At 27.2% G+C, this 21,540-nt stretch overlaps 1 protein-coding gene across 1 annotated transcript; it reads right to left on the reverse strand.

Annotated features, from left to right (window-relative positions):
* Nucleotides 1–1,615: 1,615 nt before the first annotated feature.
* Nucleotides 1,616–3,029, reverse strand: LOC117907829 (laccase-15-like). Its single transcript, XM_034821485.1, has 3 exons — nt 2,938–3,029; nt 2,063–2,675; nt 1,616–1,933 (listed from the first exon to the last, which is right to left on the reverse strand). Exons 2-3 carry the CDS (start codon nt 2,538–2,540, stop codon nt 1,803–1,805), a joined length of 609 nt encoding a protein of 202 aa, XP_034677376.1. The 5' UTR covers nt 2,541–2,675; nt 2,938–3,029; the 3' UTR covers nt 1,616–1,802.
* Nucleotides 3,030–21,540: the final 18,511 nt, after the last annotated feature.

The following is a 21,540-nucleotide window of genomic DNA, read 5'->3' on the forward strand; positions in this document are numbered from 1 at the left end:
ATTTCTTTCTAATATTAGAGAAAACTTTTTATTTCCTTCTTATAAATTTCAATTCGGAATGATTTAAAAATAAATAAATAAAAACTCTTCTAAATATTAAAAAATAACACTTTCTTATAAAAATTAATTAGGTGGATGGTAAGGTCAAATTTGGGATAGCTTCATATTTTTTCCTTTAAATGAAAATTAAAATCAAAATTAAAGTAATAATCTTTAAGGGGTAATGTTGATATTGTAAAAGTTTTATTAAACATGAAAGACTTCTATAATAAACAAAAATAGAATTATAAAATTCTTATAAGAAATAACATTTTTATGACTTCTATATGAAACCTTTTTTTAAAGTTATAAGTTTTTTTAAAAAATAATTAAATAGGTACAAAAACTTTTATTTGACTCTTAAAAGTCAATCCAAATAAAATTTAAATATACATACATACATACATACATACATATACATGCATATATATATGTATGTATGTATGTATGTATATTTAAATTTTATTTGGATTGACTTTTAAGAGTTAAATAAAAGTTTTTATAATATATATATATATATATATATATAATATATATATTATATATATTATATATATATATTGAAAATTACTTTTAAAAATCCCAAAAATTACTTAAAATAATTTCTAACTTCATTGACCTAGACTTGGAGAGTTCGATCAATTGCAGTAGCTTAGTTAATTGTTAAGTTTCTTTTCTCGAAGCCATAAATTCAAATGATAAAGCGTTTGAATCAATTTTTTACTTGTTATTTAAATTTAAGAAAGTAGGAAAGGGTTTACTATGATGTAAAATAAAAAATAAAAAATAAAAAATGAGGGTTGAAAAGTAATTAAACAACTAAAAAAAGACTTGGAGTTCCTTCGATGTGAGGTTAGACTCAATTTGTCCCCATGCAATGGAAATGGATGATTATTATTATTATTTTTTTTCATTTTTTTTCCTTTTCCTTTATCTTGGTGTAGATCTTGTGATATTGTTACTAAAATAGGAGGTAAAAATATAAATTATATATCAATTATTTTAAATTTAGAAAAAAATGCTTATTTTAATTTGAAATAAATAAATAGAAAAGAACTAATTTTCTCTCAATTGTGTAAGACTTCATAAAAATTTTCTTATTTGCAAAATATTTTTAGATGTAAAAGTAAAAAATTAAACAAACCATTTCATGACCTTTTTAGATCATCATCTAATTTTAAAATATTTGAATAATTCAATCACTCTAAACTATATCATTTATAGTTTTTTTTTAATTATTAATATGATACCTAACCTTCTACGGAATTGGAATAAAATATGGATAACTAAAAAAAGTCAGATGAAAGATAGTTTCAAACTTTTCTAATACAACATGATATCTTATCATGTTGAATAGAATTGGAATGGCCAAAAGTTGTCAAATCAAGATATATCTATTGTGGATATGGCATTAGGAGGCTTCTTAGCATTGTACTTGTCTATTTAATGAGTTGCACATGTTGAAATTAATTCACGTTGAAACAGGAACACAACATCAATTTCTCTTTTCATAATCAAAGACTTCCATGGAAAATTCCACCATAGCATATCTCAAAGATTATTCTACAACATTATCTTTATAGACTTTTAACAATCCAAGAAATTGATAAATTATATAATAATCCCAGACACAATATTCTACAACTTTACATTATTCTTGTTATTTTAATACAAGAGGAATACTTAGTCGACGATTTTTTAAACAGAGAGCTTAATAATGCAAACATTCAATGAAATCTTTGGCATGGTAATTCTTTGCAGCTTCAACATGGTGGCATGTCGGATGGCGGAGGCAGCACTTGACCTTCTGGGTGTTTACCATTTTTCACTATGAACACAGTGTCCATGCCCCAAGTCTGATGGCGTTCTACATGGCAGTGCATGAACCACACTCCTGCAATAGAGAAAATATACCAACATTACACTTAACTTATTGCAATATTAAGAAAAAATATTTCCTTGGTATGCAGGTTGGCAGTTTCAAGGGTTTTTTTTTAAATTCACATAAGTGCTTGCAACATACCAGGGTTGGATGCCTCGAATCTGATTGCAGCCCAACCTTTCGTAGGAACAGAGATGGTACTCTGAAGGGGAGGATCCACCAGATTGTAGCGCAATGGGTCCTTATTTTTATCGAAATTCCCAAATCCCCATCCAACAACATAGAAACTATATCCATGGAGATGCATGGGGTGGTGTGTCCTTGCAATCAAGTTTGTCCCTTGAAAAACAATCTCCACTGTGGAGTTATACTCAAGCACCCTTACTTCTGTTCCGTTTTTCGGCGTCTGATACTCTAAGGGAATAATATCAGTGGTAAAATCGAACACCAGTTCTGGAACACTAGGAAATTTATCTCCATATACACCACTAATGTTATAATAGTAAGCTTGCAGTATGTCAATTGTAGGGAATTGGAAGCTTATGTTGTTTATACTTGCGGAGAACCGCGTCCCATTAGGCCCTGCACATGAATTATTGGGGCATAGGTACGAGTTCATACCAACAGTGTAAATCAGTTTAGTGCTCGGGCTCAATGGGACATTGCAAGGATGTTCCACAAGTATACGTTAAAACTAGTTGGTATGAACTCGGGGCCATCTGTCCATGGATATCTAGGCATGCTCACCCCATGCCTGCAAAACAATAACTACACGTTAAAACTAGTACTAATTTTTGGACTAACAAAAGATGGCATGTAACAACATGTTGCCATAGTAACAAGAGGCCTCAACTGTATTTCAATGGAATTGAAGCAAATAACCATAAAGTATTGTTTAAATTTGACTTTATTTGCAAAGCAATATATTGCAGCCCCCTCTTCGAAATAAAAGAATGTATGTCATGTAGGCATGCTGCTGATTGCTATCGTTTTTTTGAGATACGCACAAGACCTACCAGTGAATGGTGATGTTTTCTTTTCCTTTGTTATAAACGTCGACAATGATCGTCTCTCCTTTCTTAGCATATATAGTTGGTCCCGGAAATTGTCCATTTACTGTTAAGATGTTCTTGGGACTACAAAGCCTTGTATATGAAGCTTCCTTCACCTGCAACCAATTAAAAGTTAACCATGCAACCTCATCCCTAAAGACATATTACATGCATGAATAGTTGCATCGATCCACTCATGCAAGTGTATAACCAATTAGAAATTGATAGCATGCATGAATGACTCAATGACACAGGGTACCCAAGACCCTATGGGGGTCATATGGTGGAAAATGAGAGTAATACTACTCCTTAAATATTACGATCATAAGGTGGCGTTAAGGCTAGAATCATATATAGTATTTACCACAAAAGTAAGCCGACGGGTTGAAGCTTGGCAATAGATGCCACCACCAAAAAGTAGAAACGCTAAAATTTGCAAGAGGAAAACCTTCATGATCAGCCACATCTTCTTTGGAAGAAAAGCTTCTCTTGTCCTAAACACAACTCCTTCAATTTTCTTACTATTTCTAATAGCACGACTTATCTGCTCTTTGACATGAATAGATGAATTCTAGGTATTTATAGAGGCTGGAGAGAACCAAAACTAGAATTGGTGAAAGCTGAACAGCAACTTTTATGGCTGCTGTCACCTTCTGTGGGCACCCAACAGTCGGTTTCTCCCGAACTTTTGCTGTATTTCTTTAATATATAATTCATAATATATTCAAGACGATTCTCCTGGGTTCAAGAATTCCTCGCCACGTATCAATATAAGATAAAGTAATTTGAATGTGTATTAGTTTTGAGTGTTCTTCCAGGACCACTTCAATGTGCAGGACCAGTTCAATGAGCAGGACGACTATAATTATGATATTTGATCACTTACCAAAATAAACGAAATGCATGAAGAATGCTAACAATTGTGAAAATTAATTTCTTGCAACTAAGCTTCAATCAGGTTGCGTATCGTGGAATACAAGTTTGACTTTGAGAATTGACCGAGAAATATATTTAAAATATATGTAGAATACTTTTAAAACTTTGACCTCGCGTACAGTACCTTTATCAAGATTGGGCCTGGAAGTGTTCTTGAGATTTCATGAATACTTTTAAACTCCAGCCATGATGTTTGGCAGGAGTTGAGATTTTCTCTTTGTATTTGGTAGGAAGGGAAAGGTCAGCGCTGCTTTCAGAAGGAATACAGGATTCCATTATAGGAAAGAAACAATCCATATGTTTAGATTTCCAAATTTGTGTGTTAAAAGGTTAGAAACAGGATCCATTCTTATAGAGTAACTGTATCAGGTTTATTTTAATCATATGTTCATTTCTAAAGTACAAACCTATACCCATGCTTTCATCTCCATTCAAATATCTTAATAGAAAACCTATTTCATAAACATTGATGCAATATTATAATTATTTTAATATTCATCGGGACTTTGTCCTAGAAAGAAGAATTATTTTCTTTTTTATTTTTCATCGGGAGAAAGTCTAAGATTCACACTGTTTATTTTTTTATAATAGTTTTTTAGTAGTTTTAAAGCTTTCAAATCGCAAATCCAATAAATAATTATTTATTAAATTTGGTCAATCCAGACATTCAAATTAAACTCCAACAAAATAAATAAATAATTATTTATGGAATTGGTCAATCCAGACATTCAAATCCAACTCCAATAAAATAATAAATATCTCTGTTCAAATTTAAAAATGTCATTTTGAAGATGTGACTTTAGTTAAATTAGAAACCATATTTAGATAAACTGTTGCACATGTTAGTATTATTGCATCATTCATTCCTTGTTTTCTTTTTCTTTTTCTTTTTTAATTTTTATATGGTCTTATTATATGCATTGCAACAAGTATATAAATATATTTGCCATAAATTAATTTCTAATTGAAAGAATAATCCAATACCCCAAAAACTTAATCCGTCTTATAGGGAAATAGGAAAAAATTCAAGAGGGGACTTTGTCCTAGAAAGAAGAATTATTTTCTTTTTTATTTTTTCATCGGGAGAAAGTCTAAGATTCACATTGTTTATTTTTTTATAATAGTTTTTTAGTAGTTTTAAAGCTTTCAAAAACTTCTCCCTTATTTTTATTTATTAGGTTGGCTTAGTTCACTTGGGTACTCAATCGCAAATCCAATAAATAATTATTTATTAAATTGGGTCAATCCAGACATTCAAATTAAACTCCAACAAAATAAATAAATAATTATTTATGGAATTGGTCAATCCGTTCAAATCCAACTCCAATAAAATAAATAAATATCTCTGTTCAAATTTTAAAATGTCATTTTGAAGATGTGACTTTTGTTAAATTAGAAACCATATTTAGATAAACTGTTGCACATGTTAGTATTATTGCATCATTCATTCCTTTTTTTTTATTTTTTTTTATTTTTATATGGTCTTATTATAAGCACTGCAACAAGTATATATATATTTGCCATAAATTAATTTCTAATTGAAAGAATAATCCAACACCCCAAAAACTTAATCCGTCTTACAGGGAAGCATTGGCACGAGCAAGCTTATGAGCGAAACGGAAGTGAGAATATCAACTTGAATCACATAATCATTAATGAGAATCCAATACCCCAAAAACCAAAGGATTCCTCCACAAGATTGGTTCACAAAGTGTGAGTAAGGGCCTAAAATGAGGCAATTGATTACTAGAATTTGAATGAAATTATCTTTATTTTTTATACAGATGTTTGTTGAACTCTTCATGATCGTTATCCCATTAATAGAAAAATGAAATATGACTGCTGAATTGAATACCCATATCACGCTCTCGCAAATCCAGAGCAAAAAAGCATTTACATTTGCAAATCCATAAAATAAACTTTTAAGTTATGACAAATAAAAGAAACATTTTATTCTCCATTCCCAGTCGAATCAAACCTAGTCCTTGTTCTGGGTCCGTTCCTATGGATTTGTAAAATTTGGTGAGCACCTCACAACATTCAATGAACGATTAAAGAAATGAGCATGGATGTAAGAAGCTACTGGGTCCACCTGCCATAACCTCGATAAGACAGTGCACAGATAAATTCCATGCACCAGCAAATAATGTCCAATTTAAGTTTTACATTCTATTTCTATTGTTGATATTTTTATTTTACTTGTTGTCTTCATCCATTTGTAGCACTATAATGTCCAACGAATGAGTCAAAAATGGTGTGAATAAACTTGAAGGAAATGACACCATTTGATTAATAATATTATTTTTTTATATTTATAGAATAATAGTGTACTTAATTAAATGTTACATGACCCGTATTGATTAATTAATGGACCCGTATTAAAAATATATAAATGGTATAATGCGAGAGATACAGTAAGAGAATGACATTCAAGAATAATTGATAAATGGTAGATTGACAATAACTTTTCATATACTATTAATTTCATTCTTTTGTCCTAGGGTTTTGATTAAATACATCTAGTTTTTTTTTTTTTTGAAATTTAATAGTATACCTTTTTTAGTATTCTTATTTTTAAAATATTTGGCCAAACGCTTCTTTTGGTGTGGTGTCTTGAGGTAACTTATTTGTTTTTGGCCCCTGGTCTGGGGTGGGCGGTTTTGTCGTCCGAATGCTGAATGGAATGGGTCTGTTAGAAATTTTCAAACATTCACATTGTTTTCGCTCATTCACAGTTGTTTCCCAATTTTTTAAAAACTTGAGAATTAAGATTAGAAAAGAAAAGATGATTAGGTAATTTTCCATAAAAAAACACAAAAATATATTTTTTTTAAAGTTGAAAATAGAATATGAACAACCCATTGTATGTTACGAATCACTTAAAACATCTATTAAGACTCACAGTATTTTTTTTTCTCAACAAAAAGCAATTTAATAATAATAATAATAATAATAATAAATAATTATAGATTTAAAAAAAAATTCAAAACAAATATAATCTATACTTTATAAATAAATTATGTAAAGATTTATATATTTTGAAATTGTTTAGAAACAGAAAAAATGATTAATAAATTTGAAGACGCGTAAAAATTGATCAAGTTAATTTAAACCTTTTTTATTTTTTCACTTTCTTTCTCCTATTTTTTCACACCATTTTTTTTCCTCACATTTCCTTTTAAACTTTTGGAATAAATTCCCTACTATTTGTGGAGCTTTAATATAATTTTTTTTTCTCCATATGATACATATTTATGCAATAATTGGTTAAATTGTTGAATGTCTATTTTTACCTTAACAAGAAATCTTTCTTTGAAAATGAAGATTATTTTTGCTTTCTTTTCAAAATTGTGTTTCTAATTTTTTAAATATGAAAAATACTATTTTGATTTCAAAACAATGAGCCATTTTTAAAAGATATTTTAGAAAATAGTTTTTTAGATATATTAATTGTGACACCCGGATATCAAAGGCACCACGGTCATTTCACTTGTCAAACCCAAGAGTCCAACACATGAATGACTTTAACTAACAAATCCAATAAGTAATTAGTTGACAACTTCCTCAAATTGATTCTTAACAATGATTATAAATTTCTAACCCAAAACTAATTAAAAATATCTAAATAATAAATTCAAAGATCATCCCAAAACACTTTAAAGAGTTTTAGAAATCAATATTAAATTCAATCTTCATTTAAAACTCCTAAATAATTAATTGTTAAGCTATTTTCAAAAGAAACACCCTTCTTATCTCGATTTCCCCTCATTAATATCATTTATACCTAAAAAGTGGAATAATAGATAAGAATGAACTTAAAACTCAGTGAGGAAAAATAGTTCAATAAGGAGGATCAAGTATAGTATAAAGTTAAATCCTAGGAGATATCGCATCTTTATTAAAAAAAAAAAAATGATTAGTAGGGATTCATTTAATTCAATAATTAAATTCACTTTCTTCAAAAAATTATGCACTTTCAATTAACAGATAGAACTAAATAATTAATATACTTTGCATACTTAAATTATAAATAAACATTTTACTCTGACTTTTTGATAATAACATTGTGTCCAAATAGTAAAACTTACATTAGGTGGCTAGTCTCACTTTGTTCCTTATAGACATGGATGAAATGATTTATAATCAATGGTATACCTTTAACACCCTTATTAGTTAGGGTTCCATTATATCACTACCCTACCAAAGGTAACAAAGGTCAACAATTGCTCCCTTGTTGACCATGTCCACTAATAACTAGAGTTTCAAAACCAATATAATAAATTAAACAACAAAATTCACTTGCATAACAATAAATAAATCATATGATATTCCCAATTTATTTTATAAACTAAGGAACAAATCATAACATTTTTAGTAAAATATTATTTGATCCACTTTAGGGAATTTAAACATTTCGATAGTTTAAAAACAGATGAAAACAAATAAGGAATTATAAAATAGTTTACTATACTATTAACCCTTACCTTGAAGAAATCATTCAAAATCCTGAAAGACTTTATCTAGACCTAATATAAATATAAATAAAAAATAATTATTAAAGACTAATTATCTAAATTAATGACCTCCAAATTTTTTTGTAAAACTTATTTTAATTCCAAACCCTTTTTTAAAAATCTATTTTTTTAATTAAATTTTTTATTAATCATATTATTATTATCATTTTCACTTCCCATAATTACATTAATGGGTTTTGTTGAATTATTAATGTTAGTATTCTTTTTTTTTTTTCATGGTAGGAAGTAGGATAATTATTTATTAATTAACCACTATTTTTACTTATCTCCTACCCACAGCCTAAATCTTATTATTACTTTGTTATTTCTTTACCATAACCATTTTTCTCATTTCCTCAATTCTTCTTCCTATTAATCTCGTGGTTAAAGAAAGAGAAAAGAATATAAAAAATAAATCATACTTGAAGAACTTATCTTAAATTTCATAATGAAGCAAATAAAAAAGAAACTTTAGGGGTAAATTATACTTTTATCGCTAAAAGTAAATTTTATTGATGAAATTTTAGATGTTGTGAATGGTGTCAATTTTTTGAAAACTTTTCCTGATGAATTTGAAATTTTCATCACTAAAATACATGATGGAAAATTTTGGCATCATCATTTTTTTGGGGCAAACACTTTTGTGATAGAACAAAACTATTTTCCCACAAAAATATTTGTCGCATTACAATTTTTGGTGACAAAAATAATTTTCTTACTAAAAGTTACAACTTTTTATATATATTTTCTTACAAAATGGTTTCATTAAATGCTTATATTATTTCTTGACAAATTGAATGATTTTATCACTAAATGATGTTATTAAATTGTGATATTAATAAATAATATTGATAAATAGCACGATGATTTATATTGTGAAATGACATATGTATTTTTTGAGACTTAATATTTATACTATAATATTTTATTTCTATAAAATAATAATAAAAATAATTAAAGATCCACAAAATGAAATACTACATTATAGATTTATTTAAATTTAAATGTTTTGTAATGTAATAATAGTATTATTATGAAATAATAAAAAGGAAAATTATTTGAGCAATTAATTTTTATAATGTAAAATGTTATTTATATTTTTTATATAAATAATAACAAACAATCCAAGACATGTAAGATTATATCCCATAATATAAATTTATTTAAATTTCAATATTATTATATGATGCTACTCAAACATAAATAATACTAAATGATTTTTATTATATTAGGTAAAAGTTATCTATATAATTGTAAAATAGTATTGAATTTAAGTTAGCTATGAATAAGCTATAGTCCCCTAATTTGTTCTCATACAAAATCATGTCTTATGACACGATATATGGAAGAGAAATATTGGTTTCACGATATTTTATCATTTTCTCGTGAAGTTCACCTATTTCTCGGGATTTATTAGCATTTTATTATTTTATCTCCAATATATTGCGATATTTTGGGTGGTTATACTAGGATCAATGCGGTCAAACTTTTAAAAATGCCTTAAGATTTCCATCGGGGGCTCAAACCCCACCAAAAGGTTTGGCTAGAAGTGAGTCAACCGCTAGGGAAAGTTTGCCCCTTGCTATATAACCTGCACCAAATATATATAAAGTCAAATTCATCATATAAACATAATTTAAAAAAAAATGTTTTAAAGAAAAAATTAATTATAATTATTTTATAATTAAATAAAAAAAATTTCTTCTATTTGAATACCATAGTGTTTAATAAAAATTATTATGAATTAAATGAATTATACCAAATATACCATAGTGTTTTTAATATCATTAATATATTAATTAAGTATTAAAAATTATACATATATCATCATTTATTTTATATCATTTAATATAATTAAATGAATTATAATTTTAACATTAAATATATTTTAAAATTAGACATATTATAATCAAACATCACAATGTTATTGTGAATAATATTTGATATAATTTAATAATAAATATATATTTATGAAATTTATAGTTTTTTTATTAGCACATACAATATTATTATCAAATATGATAAATTATATTATGCATATATCAATTTATTAAACAAAACAATTTTAAAATATCTATTATATTTCTAATTTTATTTTTAAGTGTTTTTTCTTATATTTCTATAATTTTTTTTTATCAATTTTAGGTTCATCGATATTATATGTCAAATATTTGTCGATATATCTCCGATATATCCAATATATCCATAAAATGAAAGTACTGATATATCCGTAATTACCGATATTTTCATCATTAGTTTAAACTAATAGAAATTCTTTTTAATTATTACTTGATTTTTAAATAATTATTAAAAATGGAATTTATCAAATAAATTGCCTAGCATCCATGAAGACATTCTATTTACATAAAATTCCAAATATGACTTGTGCGTATAAAGATATATATTATTAATAAATATATGATTGCAAGATAATTATTATATGATACAATATATGACACTATATGCCCAACTACTATATTACTATTTACAAAATAAAAAATGTAAGTGTAAAGGTTTTTCGTAAAGTATCCAACCATATCTTTATTAGTAATTGATTATTTTATTTTTTAATGATCTCATTATGCATTTATTATTTTTAATCATTAATTACTAATTTGGTAAAAGTAATTAATTATTAAGAATAAAATCATAAATTGTACCTTAAAATAATAACTATTGTAGCTACTAACCTGTAAAGGAGTTTTTATACTTGCATACATTATATATATATATATATAAAGAGTAGTTATAAAAGTAATTGAAATATATCATAAATTATTATATGCATGATTTGCCTCTATAGTGTTTTATTGTGTTTGATATTTTTGAAATACAAGAGAAAGAGAAAGAAAACAAAAAAGAATGTAGAACTCTAATCTCATTTTGATTATTATTTTATTGATGTCGGTTCAAGTATTACACTTCAACATTATTCCAATGTTTTCTCTTAATCATACTTTTATTTTAGTTCCATTTTGAATTTTTCACTTTAATACATAAATCTCAAATTAAATTTATGTTAGTTATGGATAAACTATTTTGTTATCATTTGACATCGGACTTGTTTAAGGGTGATAAAATTTGATACAATTAATCAACAAGACTTGAATCTAACATGCTTTTTATGTGGTTGAGTTGAGTATAATTGAGTTTGAGTCAAATTCATGTGGTTCTATATAACTCGTTTAATAACTAGGTAGTCTTTGGATCCGCATGCATAACAAAATTTGACATAAATTGATTCATTTAATAATCGTGTTGATTAGTTTAATTATAACTTTAAAATATTTAACTAATATTTGGTACATTTTAAACTTTATTTTAAATAAATAGGATAATTGAGTCATAAACATATATTAGTTATATAAATTAACACAAGACCTAACTCAACCTAATTATTAAAAGATAAAGCCTAATTATTAAATAAGATAAATGAGTTACACGACATGTTACTTGTTTAATAATTATGTAGTATTTGGTTATATGTTTTTAACCATATTATTATTCATGTCGGGTTTGACACAACACAAATATGACCCACCAACACAAATTGCTACCCCTAAGCTTGTTTGCTCACAAAGTAAATTTATAATAATATTTAATTGCCTAGTTTAACCCAATAGGAACATTTTTTAAATTATTGCTTAGTTTTTAAAAAACTTTTATATATTGGAATTTATCAAATAAATAGTCTAGTTTCTCTAAAGACATTCCATTGATCTAGAATTCCAAATATAATGTGTGTATAAAGATATCATATATATATTTTTTTATAAATATATGATTATAAGTTAATATTATATCATATAATATATTGTACTATATGCATAACTACTATATTGCTATTTTACAAAATAAAAAATACACTATATAATAGTAATATATTATATACATAAAAAGTTTCTTTGTAAAGGATCCAACCACATCTTAATTAATAATTGATTATTTTATTTTTAAATAATCCGACTATGTATTTATTATTTTCAATTATTAATTACTAATTTTTCAAAAGTGATTTGTTATTAAGAATAAAATCATAAATTATGTCATAAAAGTAGTAATTGTTGTAAGTACTAATTTGTTAATGATCTTTTTTACTTGCATACATTTTTTAATAAAATATTTAATTTATGTTTTAAATTCCTTACTTTGAATTTTCAATTTTATTTTTAGTCTAATTTTTAATATGTAAATTCTATTTTTTTTATTTTTTTTATTATTTTATTTCTAAATTTTAAATAATACAAATTGTAAAATTTGAATTTTATTTTTAATCTATTTTTTCATTTCTAAATTCTATTTTTAATTTTTTTTTAATTTCTAAATTTTAAATAATATAAAACTCATGGCATGATGAAGCGCATTAAATGCGTTGTAGTAGCATGTTTTGTTTTTGTAGCAAAGATGACAAAGATGGAGTTGTGAGGAGTGTTGTTTGGGAAAAAAGATGAAAAAGGAAAAACAAAACAAAACAAAACAAAATCTTAGACCCTCACCTAGTCAAGCACCATTGCAACTTTGAAAAAAAAAAAAACCTATCTTTAAAAAAGGAGAAAACGACCATCGCTAACAATGGCTTACCACATCTATACCTAATGCCATAACCCCTTCAACCTTTCACCATCTTCACCACCAACCCATCTACCTTCTTAAAAAGTCATTTTCCAATTGCCAGTCATACCCACCATTCTCCATAACACATATGTACTTGATAATAATTGTGAAAATGGCCAATTTGATTAAGTAAATCACTAAAGGGAGGGGAGGAGGGATGAATTAGGTGTTAAATTTTTTGTTCAAAATCAACCAATTAATAAGAAAAACAATAAGAGAAATTAATTAAGGCAATAATTACATAAAAGATAAAAAGAAGATATATGCCAACTTTTTTATAGTGGTTTGAAAATCCACCTATATCCACTCTTTTTAACCCACTACAAGGAAAAAGATATATGGTGACATTTATAACAAGCCACCATAAACATAGGGTGTCATTACAACATAGCGTCACCTTCTCCACTGACACCATAAAGGATACCAATTGGTGACGTATTTAGAAGTGACACCAAAGTAGATAAATGGTGACACAATTCGGAAGTAACACCATATATTTCTAGTGATGATAGGGTGTTGCATTAAATGCATCATCTTTGAGTTATGATGTCACATTAAAGGCATCACCTTTGAGTTATGATGTCACATCATTGTAAATTATTGTGGAAGATATTATTGTTTTTAGTTGTAGATTTTTGTAATGCTTATGAATTAATAAGATTAACCTGTGTATATTTTGTCCATAAATATAACAATCATATTACATTTGACTCATTTTTCTATAATGTTTATGGAATAACTCGTAATACATTAATCATCTAATAATATTTGTATATCAAATGTTCACAAAAAGATAGTACATCCAATATATCAAACCCATCAAAACTAAAAAAGAAGAGTGAATACATACCAAAACATGATTTAGAAATGTTAAAGATCCCAAGATTCATGTATACCTCCATTTTATAAGCATAAAACCGACTAACTATAAAATGACATAAAAGTCGCATCTAAAAATCTAAAATTCTTAGTACCAATTAAAGTAACGTTTATGTCCTACAACGTATGACATAAGAGTTGCATTTAAAAACCCAAAATCTTGTTGCCTTCTTCTTTCTTTTTATTCTCCATTCCACCATCCCAAGAGCGGATACCTGCATTTCATAGTTTAATGAGTTTTATAGATTTTTATTGAAGAAAATAAACATGGATCGATGTTATCATAAATGAACAAATCTAAGAACTATTTTTTTTCTTTTTTTTTTTCAAATACACACATTGTTCAAAGTACAATACCTATGGAAAAAATTCATGTAGTAGCTAAGGAACTCACCATGCATGGTGATCATGATGCATCAACATGATTCATCATTAGTTATAGCACAAAAGTAGCCTATTCTCCTTTAATTTCATCGAATTCTACTTGAGAATATATATATATATATATTTTTTTTTATCACCAAACTGAAATCAAATAAGAAAATAACATTAAAATGCATAACATTAAAACTATTTACAATTCATTAAATAAGTAATACCTTTGAAGCAATAATTTTAGGATAAAAAATTATCTCTTTAATGAATCTCATAACAAAGTAGCCACATTTGAACCCTCTTTCTTGTCTTGGACATTAATCAATCAATTATAAAATAACATTAGTGCTCATATATATAAATGGTGCAAATGCATAAGCTAATGTGTAAAGAAAATTATGGATGTCACTTACACTAGTTGCCAAGATGGCTCCCTCTTAGATGGTTTTTTTGCAGATATTTGAAGAACCCTATGTAAATAAGTTCAATGGGTACATTTTTAAAATAGGTAAATGTTATATGTTTTAATATATAGAAATAATAAAAAAATGTGTTTGAGGTGAAAGTATTTTTTTTTAAATAATACTATGAAAAATAATAGGAAAAACTTACATGTTTACGATATCCTTTAAGTCCTCACATGGTTTGTGATGCATAGGGTCAAGATAGTGGACTATCATTTTCCTTGGATCAATCACTTCTAAGACCTAATGAAAGCTAAAACATTAAAAACAAAAGTAGCATCTAATTATAAATATAAATTAATCATAAAACCTCAAGTTAAAGTATAATATTCATCACTTACTTGGGGTTGTAGGGCATGAAAACATATTCAGCATCTTGGCATTCTATTAAGCGTTTTGACAACAATTGTGCTCTTTTCTCTATTTGAGGAGTACTAAAGCCTGCTCGTGATATTGTAAAAGGATTAACAAATATAAATTGTGATTCCTTTTTGGAAATATGTAGTTGATCATGCATGTGCCTATTTTTTTTTTATTAAAACAACAAAAAAAAATTATCATTAGTCATATCCAATCTCGTTCAACATGGGAAACTCACATTAAAAAAATAAAAACAAATGAAAATAAAAGTGCACACCATAAATAGAAGGAGATCCAGTTTGATGACACCTCTAAATATGAAATAATGTATTCACAATCCTCTCTAGATATATATGTTTGAAATTTGACACCAAATAGTGAAATGGGGAGTTGTATTGGGTATGTCTTCTCATTACTAAGATAACCACCCACAAATTTCTTAAAATTTTTAATGACCGAATGATTTTGAGGCTTAGATTTTCAAATAATTGGTGTCTTCACTATCTTTTTCTTTCATTTATCCAACACCTATGAAAAGGAAAGGAATGTTAGTAATATATACTCCTAAACAATAAAATACCAAGTTATAATCAAATTTACTACAAGCACAAAATTACATACCTGAGGATGTTCAGTTTCAAGTATGACAAGGCTTGTTAGCCAATCCAGCTCAAAGTCAATAGCTTCCCCATCATTGATAATATAAAGGATAATAGACAAATTGATGTCTACTACCTTAAAATTAATTTTGAAATTAGGCTACTATATTTGCATTAGCATAACATGACTACTCATAAAAGTGATAGCATTAAGCCTCTTGCTTATTAACACCTAACGATATCATCACAAACCATAATCACATAGACATACTAACACTATAGGCTCTAAAAGGCATAAATATGCCAACTTACTATCATGTTAATCACTGGCTCTATAATCTTATTAAACTTTCCTTTCTTCTCACGTGCTTTCTTCCATAAAACACTTCTATCAACCCTACCAATATCCTCTTCTGCTTGTAGCTATAAAAATTTTAATAATAAAACTCACTGGTTCAATATGACCAAGTTAATAAATGATATTTAAAACTTGGAATCATTTTCCTATAAACAAAATATATACTCTATTTTTGTTTTCCCGATATCGATAACTTACTATATCCTGCTCAAAACGTGCATATCCTTTTTTTTTCCAAGATAATGATTGTAATGTGTTTATTTCTTCTTGATTTCTGAACCTTGAGATATTCCTACAAAGTATAGACACAAAATTAGTACATGGTGAAACTATGTAAATGTAAAAATTGAAGATGTAATAAAAATCACTACAAGAAAAAAGGTCATTGTTGACATATATTATCTTGACTTAAGGTGATATGTGTTAATATTGCCTATTTAAATGAACAACTATGACATATACAACTTGTTTAAATCAATAATGACATATAGAAAATTTTGTTGAATTCTTTCATGACTTATATAATAGAATCTTGACAGATAATTTATAAGTCAATGTATAGTTAGTATGTTCATATGTCAAGGTACTAATATAATGTGGCTAGCTTGACATAAAATCAAAAGTCAAAGTATGATTTTAAACATATATGTCATTTTAATTATAGTAAAATGATCTTAAATGACCTATGGATTATAAGTCAAGATATCATGTTATAATTACCTATCAAGGTTCCCTATGGTATTTACAAAGAACACTCCTCATTTTCTCAAAACCTGATATTCATTTGAGAGCTTAGGGTTTGAAACTTTTTTCTCTAAACCAAGAATGAAAATATCGATAATTACGAATATATCGGTATTTCGATTTTACGGATACATTAGAAATATCGAAAAAATATTGGTGGATATTTTTTCACAAATATCAGTGGAGCGAAAATTATTTAAAATTTATAGGAATGCTTGGAAAACCTCCAAAAAAATGATAAAATAAGTAAGAATTCATAATTTAAAGTTATTTTGTAAATATAATTGACATAAATATGATAAAAAATAAAAAACATCGGTAAACAGTGATATATCGATAGATTTGATACTTGAATTTTAAGAATAATAAATATGAATTTTGGAAGTGTATAAAGTTAGAATTGAGTTAAGAAATATTTGATTTTATTGAATAAAATAATTTATACATAAATATAATACATATATGACATTGCAATAGTTTTAGTATCAAAATGAAGATTGATGTGGTTCCATCATATTGTTAGATGAAGGGAGCCCATCTTGTTGAAGACAATATTTGTTTTAAAACTTTTTAAATATTTTTATTAAAACTCGTTTTATTACATTTTAAATGAAAAATTAAATTAATTTATATAAAATATTTTATTTGAGATTTAATTTCTAAAAGTTTATTAAAAATATGTGGTAACAACTTTTTCTATTAATATTAATTTATTTAAATAATTAAAATTATTAATAATTTATTTTGTCAAATTAATTTTAATTCATAAAATATCATCCATAAAAACCGAAATTTCAATCCAATGAAGTGATTTAATGAAAATAAAGATGGATAATTAATAATTATTTATATAGAGAGAGGAAAATTATTCTCATGATTTGTTTCCTTTTTTATTCTTTTTTTTATTTTTCATTTTTTTTTATCTCTACTAATTCTAAAAATCAAAAGGGCCACCCCCTTCTCTCACTCGGGGCCTTAGGCATCAAGAAGCCCTTTTTTGAAGTTGCCCTCCAGACGAGAGAATCTGCCCTATTTTTCTTTGCAACTCTCAATCATCGCAGGTACTAATCTAATCATGTTATTATTGTTTTTTTTTTTTTTTTTTGCAACCCCGGTTTGATTCCTAAGAAAATCCACCCCCATTCAATTTACGGGAAAATTCATCCTTGTTTGATTTTCGAGAAAATCCATGCAAAACCCCTAAGGAAAAAAAAAAATTGATTTTTTTTTTGCTCCCTGTGTTTTCTCTTTGTAAAATCCCCCATTTAATTCCCAAGAAAATCCATCCTCCATTCGATTTTCGGGAAAATTCATCCTCGTTTGATTTTCAAGAAAATCCATGCAAAAACCCCAAGGAAAACCAAAAAAATTACATTTTTTTTTTTTGCTCCTTGTGTTTTCTCTTTGCAAAACCCTCGTTTGATTCCCAAGAAAATCCATCCCCCATTTGATTTTTGGGAAAATTCATTTTCGTTTGATTTCCAAGAAAATCCATGCAAAACAAAAAAAAATGATTTTTTTTATTTTTTTATTTTTTTTTTTTTGCTTCTTGTGTTTTCTCTTTGCAAAACCCCCATTTGATTCCCAAGAAAATCCATCCCCCATTCAATTTTTGGGAAAATTCATCCTCGTTTGATTTCTGAGAAAATCCATGCAAAACCCCCAAGGAGAATAAAAAAAATTGTTTTTTTTTTCTTGCTCCCTATGTTTTATGGATCTGTTCTAGGGGTCTTTTTGCTTTTGTGTCATTGGATTTAAATTGCACGAACCCTAAATCCACGATTTTTGAGCCAAGTTGAAAAACACAACCTTTGCCTACAAATCATGATCAGATTACCAAATAACATCTTATGTTTTTTTTTAAAAAAAAAAGAAGAAAAAAAATGGATAGATTTTGTATCTTGTGCACGGGCTGGACTGGTAGGAAATATTGTGAAATTTCTCAAAAAATCGGTAAAAATACCGATAAATACATGCTTATTGGGTTTCAAATCAAATGGGTTCTTCTTCATAGGCACTTAATTTTGTGGCTTTGAATGGGTCTTTGCCTCTTTCAATCGATTAAATGAAGGTGTGGAAATGGTAATATTTCTTCTTTTTATTTGTTCTTGTTAGTTAAATTCTAATAATCTATTTTCCTCTTTTGGTCATATAGAACATCATTGAATCAAGCTTATGTTGTTTTTGGTTTCACCTACATTAAACTTGAGATCAGAAACCTCAAATTTTCCCCATTTTAATTACTGGGTACGTTCTGGCTTGCTTTGTGATTTATTGAAGAAAAAGTGTGGATTGTCTGATGGTTGAAATATTTAGTTACTGGGTTTTTTGGTTCTAAGTCTCAAATGGACTTGTCAAGTTGTAAGCATTTGAGATTCTTTGGTTGCCATTTGAATTCTAGACATGCAAATGTGTTGCTCTGGTTTTTAAAGTTGTTTTGCTCCCCACATTCTTTGGCTTTCGTGGGGTTGTTCAAACCAACTTTTTGATGATCAACAACAGTTCATTGTCCTCAAATTCCAAGCTCCAAATTTGGAAAGACAAGTTCTTGGAGGTTCCTCAGATTTTATAAGGATAAGTTCTTTTTGTATAGAAAAAAAAACCCTTAAATGAGCAGTATTAGATGAAACTAGGTATAGTTTGCATTTACATAATTTGAAGTTGTTTTAGTTCTTGCTAAATTTTTTCATTTATTTTTCCTATCCTCATTCAATATGATGTCATATTTATTTTTTTTTCATGTACCTTTCTGTAGAGCTTGGTAAACTATAACTGGTTGTGTTGTCATTTTTTTCTTGGTCTTTCTAAGCAACCAAATGAAGCATTTGTGCATGATTTGTAAGCTATCTTTGACTTGTATAGTTTGATGGAAACCTTGGACATTTCAGGGGAAGTGTTAGGTTAAAAAATCATAATAATGATCTAAATAGTTAAATATCTTAGTTGAGGTTGGATCAAAACAATAACTTCATTGGGTTAAAATGATTTATGTTTTAGGTTTTGCTCCTAGGTTTAGCCTCCATATGCTTTTGCTATATCAATATTTTAATATTTGAGAGTTGGTTTGTTTACCTATGTTATTAAGAAATAATCTATTATTGTTTAATAAAGGTGTAGTGGCTAGCTTGCTATTAAAATTCTTCATAAAGCTTGATATTTTATTACTCCTCATTATATATTTTTCTTTTTAATTTGTTAATATGCTCTATATTTTTTGCTACAAATTCAAAGTTTGGGTGTTGGAAATTTAAGGCTTTCTTGTAAAGTAATGCTTCAAGATGGAGTCAAGAGACTTGGTTGTAGATATATACATGAGCAACTTAATTTAAGTTTATGTATATTGTATTATAATGTGTTTTTAATTTCCTTGTATATCATATGAGTTTCTTCTATATGGAGAAATTGGGGACAACTTTAAACAAGTTCATTGATTTGTGCTTTAATTAATAATCAAATGTATATTACATATGTTTTTATTATGTATAAAATCATGATAATTTGATTGTCATTATCATTCTTAAATAATATCAAATTGATTATACATGGCAACAGGTTCAATTTTTCATGTTAAAAAATAATTTAAAAATTTTTCGAGGGAAACCTTGACAGTTGTACTTATTCCCTACCTTGACATACATTATACTTATGTGGTACCTATCCTTAACATATATGGTGCCCACCAAGACCTATGTGGTTCATAACTTTGACATATGTTAGAGCAACCTTGACGTATGTTCCTATTAATCTTAACATATGTTAAGGAGATCATAACATATGATAAGTAGTGAAATATACCTACCTTATAGTGCACATATATCAAGATTGCTTATACCTTAATCTTGAGACTGACATAGATGACATATAGAATCATAATGCTATAATGACATATAACCCTTACCATGACAATCAAACACCATCAAGGAAAGCCTTTTTTTCTTATAGTGGTTAATAATGCTTAACATTAAAATGTTCAAAAAGTCTATCTTTAACAAACTATCTCCAATGATCCTCTTGTATGAATGGATGGATAGAAGGTGGGTTTTTAAGTTTTTCTGGGTCATTCTTGAAAGGTTATATATATTTCTCTGTCAACTTGTACTTAAAGGTTTGAAACCTGATGCCCATTAGTATGAACAATTCCTCTTGGATTTTTTATTCACATTAAAGCTTGTCTACAAAATAACAACCCATGTTAGCTCATGTTAATGAATGTATGCAATAATTATATATTAAAGCTATAGATAGACTTACCGTGATCAAATCCCATAACTTCTCCTTAGTCTCTTTAGGGACTTTCCTCCAACTCTCAATAATTACTGGCACTTGGGTTCTAGTTATTGTACCAAGGTAACTACTTAGTTCAACTGAATTTTTCCCAATGTGACTACCAAGGCTATTGTATTCAATCTTGAGCTTTATCCCTTTACTTCGATTTTTTGCAATCTTTGATTTCAATGTACTACCTCTATGCTTTATTTTTGGCATTTCCTCTTCTTCCGGATCCATATTTGTGTGGAAGATATCAAGTAAATGTGCAAACTAGTACTTCATCAACAAACCTACAAAATGACTCAAAATCAAGATTTGTATAGCCTTGCATATATTTCCTATAATTAAATTGGTCATTCACTAATATATTTTTTGAAATTTTCTTTCAAAGTTTGTCTTGTTTTTTGATTTCTTATCAATAATGAAGAATTTATTTGTGAGGATAATAATAAAAT

The sequence above is a fragment of the Vitis riparia genome, chromosome 18 (genome assembly GCF_004353265.1).
Source record: "Vitis riparia cultivar Riparia Gloire de Montpellier isolate 1030 chromosome 18, EGFV_Vit.rip_1.0, whole genome shotgun sequence".
In the NCBI taxonomy this organism is placed as follows: domain Eukaryota; kingdom Viridiplantae; phylum Streptophyta; class Magnoliopsida; order Vitales; family Vitaceae; genus Vitis; species Vitis riparia.

Excerpts from the sequence above, each read along its gene's own strand:
- LOC117907829 (XM_034821485.1), bottom strand. The coding sequence starts at position 2,540 with ATGAACTCGTACCTATGCCCCAATAATTCATGTGCAGGGCCTAATGGG. Across the intron at positions 1,934-2,062 it reads ATTCGAGGCATCCAACCCTG|GAGTGTGGTTCATGCACTGC; the intron begins GTATGTTGCAAG and ends TCTCTATTGCAG.